The 6,000-nt window shown below is 29.9% G+C and overlaps 1 protein-coding gene across 1 annotated transcript; it reads left to right on the top strand.

Annotated features, from left to right (window-relative positions):
• The first annotated feature begins 2,150 nt into the window (after nt 1-2,150).
• Nucleotides 2,151-6,000, top strand: LOC124932046 (beta-glucosidase 13-like). The gene is made up of 13 exons (XM_047472648.1): nt 2,151-2,356; nt 2,445-2,514; nt 3,308-3,366; nt 3,719-3,794; nt 3,894-3,971; nt 4,073-4,160; nt 4,256-4,514; nt 4,610-4,725; nt 4,808-5,028; nt 5,138-5,169; nt 5,260-5,362; nt 5,452-5,560; nt 5,638-6,000. Exons 1-13 carry the CDS (start codon nt 2,177-2,179, stop codon nt 5,843-5,845), a joined length of 1,599 nt encoding a protein of 532 aa, XP_047328604.1. The 5' UTR covers nt 2,151-2,176; the 3' UTR covers nt 5,846-6,000.

The following is a 6,000-nucleotide window of genomic DNA, read 5'->3' on the forward strand; positions in this document are numbered from 1 at the left end:
AATAGAAAGTGGTGACAGATGTGTGACATATTTAAAAATTGAGATTATTTAATACAATTAAAACATACTTTTTGAATTGTAACATTAATGTGTTGGACATTTAGTGAGCTTCATATTATCAATTAATGTATCTACAATATTGAGCTTCATATTATCAATGTCTACAATATTAATGATAGGTAACATGTTAAAATAAGTTGGTTGAAGATTAAGTCCTCTAAAATTGTCATTATTTAAATTTGAGGGTAATCCTAGCTATGTTCACATGCTGAAGATAAAGTTGATAAGAGTTAGCTCCCCTAAAGTTGGCATTATTCAACTTTGAAGCAACGACTGGCAGTTGAGACCCACGTTCAGCAACAACTGTCCGGTAGTTAGACCCACGTTCAGCAGCAAATGCCTAACCGTTTTTTCCCACACCCTAAGTCGGTTATTTTCCTAGGCAGATTGTTATTCTTTGACTATAAATATCTCTTGAGCTGTATAAGACAAATTGTTGGATTTCAGATAGAAAAATATTCTCCACAAGTGAGAGTCATTTTGTGTGCAGCCTTGAGAGTTTATAGCCTCTTTGTAATCGTTATTTGTGAGTGAATATAATTATAAAGTTGGGTGTGACCCGTAATCTGCGTGTTTCTCTTTGTTGTATGTTTTATTGACTATTGTGGTGATTGGTTGTTTGTTGAGTTTGACTGATTGTTTTGGTGCGCTAAAAAAGTCGTGCAAGGGGCGAAAAATTAAGTCAAAATTCCGTTGCATTACTGTCCTTGTAACACTATCCATGTATAGAATTCAACATTTTTCTAAATAGTGGAATGTGTAGGGTCTAATTTCTCTCAATAGTCTAATCACCGGGATATAATGCATCTAAGAAAAATTCAGCAGCTATAAACATAATTTAAGCAAGTTTTAAATTTGTAAACGAAAATGTATAATGGTCATGCTAATGTTACAAAATAACCTAATAAATAACATCATTTTTTAAATTAAACATGTTTATTCTACTAGTTAACTATGGTTCATTTTAAAATTATCCAAAAACTTCAGTTCAAATTTTGATTAGTTTAGAAACGTTAAGTCAAACTATGTACCGCACAAAAATATTCTTTACAAGTTCAATAAAACGTCTTTACCGGCGTTTCCAGTAGTTACTTGCGCTTAATTGTCTAAAACAACAATAGAGGTCCTTAAAATAGCATTGTCCATTATATCACAGGCATGTTATTTTTTACCGGCGCATATTTAGTGACACAAGAAATGTCGGGACCGATATATTACTTTATATTTATTTTTAGCAGCTGTTTTTATGTTTTTAGACAGGTTTTCCATATTTCATAGTATTACCATTACTTTTTAGTGAAATCTTACTTTTAAAATTGAAAATATTAAAATTTACTATTATTTTACTTTTGATTCTTAATATAAAAAATATTAAATATTTCAAATGAAGATAAAATTATATACATATTTAGAAAAAAAATCTAATACAGGCTTAAAATAGTGGTCTCAAAGATACATAATAAAAAAAAATACAAGGTTGAGGCTTCTTATCAAGTAAATAGTTATTGTATTCCATACTCCATAGCATTAAACTTGATATAATTTTTGTAAGTACAAATAATTCAAAACCCGAATATATTTAAGTTATTAAAGAATATTTGATTTATTATATATATATATATATATATATAACTATATGAACAACAAAACTTGTTTTACTAGCATAACGGTCATCCTCACCTCATAATATATTAAGTTTGAGCCGTTAGACGGTAAGTTGGTATGCATATTTTATTAAATTGGTATACATAAATAATATATTATCGGTACATAAATAATATATTATCAGTACATAAATATATTTGAAACTTCTACCGATGTCACAAATAAATATGAAATTAATTATTTACCCACTGGCCAAGTCAGTTAGGTGATATGAATAACGAAATTTAGGAGGGCATTTTTTGGTTTTTTATTTTTATAAAATTTAAATACAAATAAATTAATTTAAAATAACAATAACAAACATTTTTCCTTTATGGAAAAAAGAAAGATCAAACAGAGTCTAGGTCTTGTGGATAGAGAGAAGGGAAAAGGTCATCTTGTGTGACTATAAATAGAGGAAGAATAAGACTTGAACTTCACACATTAAACCTTGATTCAACTTAAAAGAGATATGGTGATGGAGAAGCTTCTCTCTATTCAATCTCTTGTTCTTCCTCTTCTTCTTCTTCTAGCTTTTTCTTCCCTTGTAAGTTGTCAACTGGATTCTCTGCCCTCCTACGATCTAACCTCCCTCAACCGAAGTAGCTTCCCCGAAGGTTTCGTTTTTGGGGCTGCTACCGCAGCTTATCAGGTCGGTTTCATTTAAACAAAATTAAAAGTCACGTGTTTGATTCATACTTTAAACGTTTCTTTTTTACTAATTAATTTTGTTGATGCAGTATGAAGGAGCAGCTTTCGAAGCAGGCAAAGGGTTGAGTATCTGGGATACGTTTACTCATGAACAACCATGTCTCTTTTCTCACTTTCTCTTCTTTACATTATGACATAATATTTGAATGAATTAATCCGAATTCAAACAAAACCAAAACAAATTTAAATTAGTAATTTGGGTTAATTATTTTTATTTGGTTTGAATTGGATTAAATTTGAATTGGTTTAAGATAAGATTGATTTAATTATTATTATTCAATTTATCCAAACCATAATATATTTAGCTCTTTATGAAATTGATCAAAATGATTTACTTTTTGGTTTTTTAATAAATAAAAGGTTACCAAAACATATTCAATTAGCTGAATATAGGTCTGATATAAATATTGACATTATAACCTACTAAATCTGGATTTAAATTTGTATTAAAAAAACATTTTTTCATAGATCTATCTCTTTGGTACTACTCCAAATTAGTTAGCTAGCTTGTCTTTTTTCAATAAAACTGCATTGTTTGTTATATTCAATCTAGCTAGCAGCAGGTCGTCATAAAGACAAAAAAAAAACAATTCTAATATTTATTAATATATTTCATTAAACTTTTGTTATATATATATTGTTACTATTTTATATATTTTGAATTTTGATTAAGACACTATTAAACCTAATCTCATTTGAAAATTTATTTTTGAAAAACGTCCATTTATCATTTTGAAAATTACATATATATATGATCTTTTTTTTTTAATTGTCCATACAACAAAATTATTATGTTCTTCTAAATAAATATAATACTTTAATTACCTTAAAATCTAGTACCTTATTTATATGTTGCCTTCAAATCTTCTCATACTTTAATATTTAATTGCAGGGAAAATACCGGATGGTAGTAACGGAGATATCGCACTTGATTCTTACAAACGTTACAAGGTAAGTAAACATTTTTAATTTTTCTTTTTGTAAATGATTTGGTTGTAAAAACCCGAACTCGTGACCTCAAAAAATATGAGTTATTGAGCTATACCACTAAATTATTAGTCTCGACAAACATTTTATTAATAGTATTAGTGACGTTAAAAGACTTTGTTATAAAATTAACTTGTCATGATTATGTCTATATACTTTTTAGCATCATAATTAAAACCGAAAAAAGTGATTTTCCTTATTTATTTAGGTTAGTAAAATTTAGTGTATATTCTATTTCTACATTCTCACTAAAAAAAGTAAATTTGTTTAATCGAACTCCCCAATTTAACTATATATGTTCCTAATACTAATGCAGGAAGATTTAGAAATCTTGGACAGCATGGGCATGGATGCCTACAGAATGTCAATTCCGTGGGCCAGAATATTACCTAGTAATTAATTAAATTAATTACCACTTATTTTCACATGTTGATTGTTTAATTAAACAACAACAACAACTTAACATAATGTTAATATTAATATTAATGTAGATGGATCATTGAAGGGTGGAAAGAATGAAGAAGCAATTCAACATTACAAAGATCTCTTCAATGAGCTTGAAGCTAAAGGTGCTTGCACACACACAACCCCATTTAATCATTTATAATCCTACATATTAATTTGTTTTTTATTACACAATAAAACAATTAATTTATATATATATATATAGGTAAAAAGCCCTTTGTGACAATATTCCATTGGGATGTTCCCCAAGCACTTGAGGATGAATACTTGGGTTTCCTAAGTCCCCAGATTGTGTAAGTACATTAATATTAAAGATCTCACAATTACAACTAAAAATTTATAATATATAGCTACAAATGTTCATAAATTCGTCATTTAATTGTTACAGGCAAGATTACACTGACTATGCAGAGGTTCTCTTCGAAGAATTTGGAGATAAAGTAAAACATTGGATTACTTTCAACGAGCCATACATGTTTACTGTCGGTGGTTACATTAATGCTAGTCTGGCACCGGGTCGGGGTTCTCCTTGGCAATCTCAATTGAATGCCACCCAAGGAGATTCTGCAGTCGAGCCTTATTTGGTTGTTCACCACATTCTTCTCTCTCACGCATCTGCAGTGAAAGTGTACAGGGAAAAGTACCAGGTAATTAATTATATATATACAGAAGTTTTGGTTTACTTAATTTCCTTTTACCGTGAAAACAAGGAAGAAAATAAAAAAAATTAATTAATTTTCAGGAAAAACAAAAAGGTGAAATTGGAATCACTCATGTTGCTGACTGGAGGATACCGTTCACACAGTCCATTGAGGACAGGGAAGCTACACAGAGGGCTCTTGATTTCAACTTTGGATGGTCAGATTAATCTTTAATTTAGTTTCTTGATGACCAATATATATAAATATTAACTAATTCTTGTAACGCGTTAATTAATTAGGTTTGTGAATCCTATTGTTTATGGAGACTATCCAGATGTGATGCGCAGCATTGTTGGCCTGCGACTTCCAAAATTTAGTGAAGAAGAATCTGCTTCGTTAATAGGTTCATATGATTTCATCGGTATAAATTATTATACCTCCACCTACGTAATCAATAGAAAAGTACCCGCCAATCCAACTGAGCAAAGCTACTTCACCGACACTAATGCCTACGTCCTATGTAAGTTTGAGATTGATGTTAATTAATCGATTTTGGCTCATATATAATTATAAATAAATTTACTTGTCCTTTGTCTTATAAATATTTACATTTTCACTTGTTTATTTAGCGGAGCGCAATGGTCAATTAATTGGACCTGTGGTATGGATGATCAATTTAAATTATGTTTTGTTTTAAAATAATTATAATTTTTGGCTTCATGTTCATGTATAATCAATTAATTATTTCCAGGCCGGTTCAGTTTGGCTTAATGTCTATCCCAAAGGAATTCGTGATTACCTTATCTACATGAAAGAAAAATTTGGAAATCCAAGAGTTTTTATCACTGAAAACGGTATATTAAATTAATAAGAATGTCACACTTCATTTAATTATCTATAAGAAAACAATACAATATATAACTATTGTAACCTTACCTCTCAGGGATATCTGAAGCGAGTGATCCAACAATTCCGGTTGAAAAAGCGCTCATCGACCCATGGAGAATTAGTTACCACTTCTCTCATCTTGACTTCGTTAGAGCTGCTATTTCGTAAGTTTTATTTATAATAAGTTATTTTTATAATTTTTATGGAAGCATTTAACATAAGTTTTGTTATGGATGAACAGGGAAGGATCGAATGTGCAAGGATACTTTGTATGGACGTTGTTAGATGACTTTGAGTGGAACTCGGGCTACACGGTTCGCTTTGGAATCGGTTACATTGACTTCCAAGACAATCTCAAAAGATACAAGAAGCTTTCTCACAAATGGTTCACCAAGTTTCTTAAGCCGGATTCTGATATTTCTTGGAGTGATTTGGAGGTCACTGCGTAATGAGATTGAATGTTTGTTTTATCTGAATAAAATCAATAGTGACATCCTCTGTTATATCGATGTCATGCGATCAATTATCTCTTGCTGAATCATTTTCTTCTAGTAATGTTGTATGGCCATGGTGCACTAAATAAAATTACTTAATTTGAGTTTCA

Source organism: Impatiens glandulifera, chromosome 3, assembly GCF_907164915.1.
Source record: "Impatiens glandulifera chromosome 3, dImpGla2.1, whole genome shotgun sequence".
Lineage (NCBI taxonomy): Eukaryota > Viridiplantae > Streptophyta > Magnoliopsida > Ericales > Balsaminaceae > Impatiens > Impatiens glandulifera.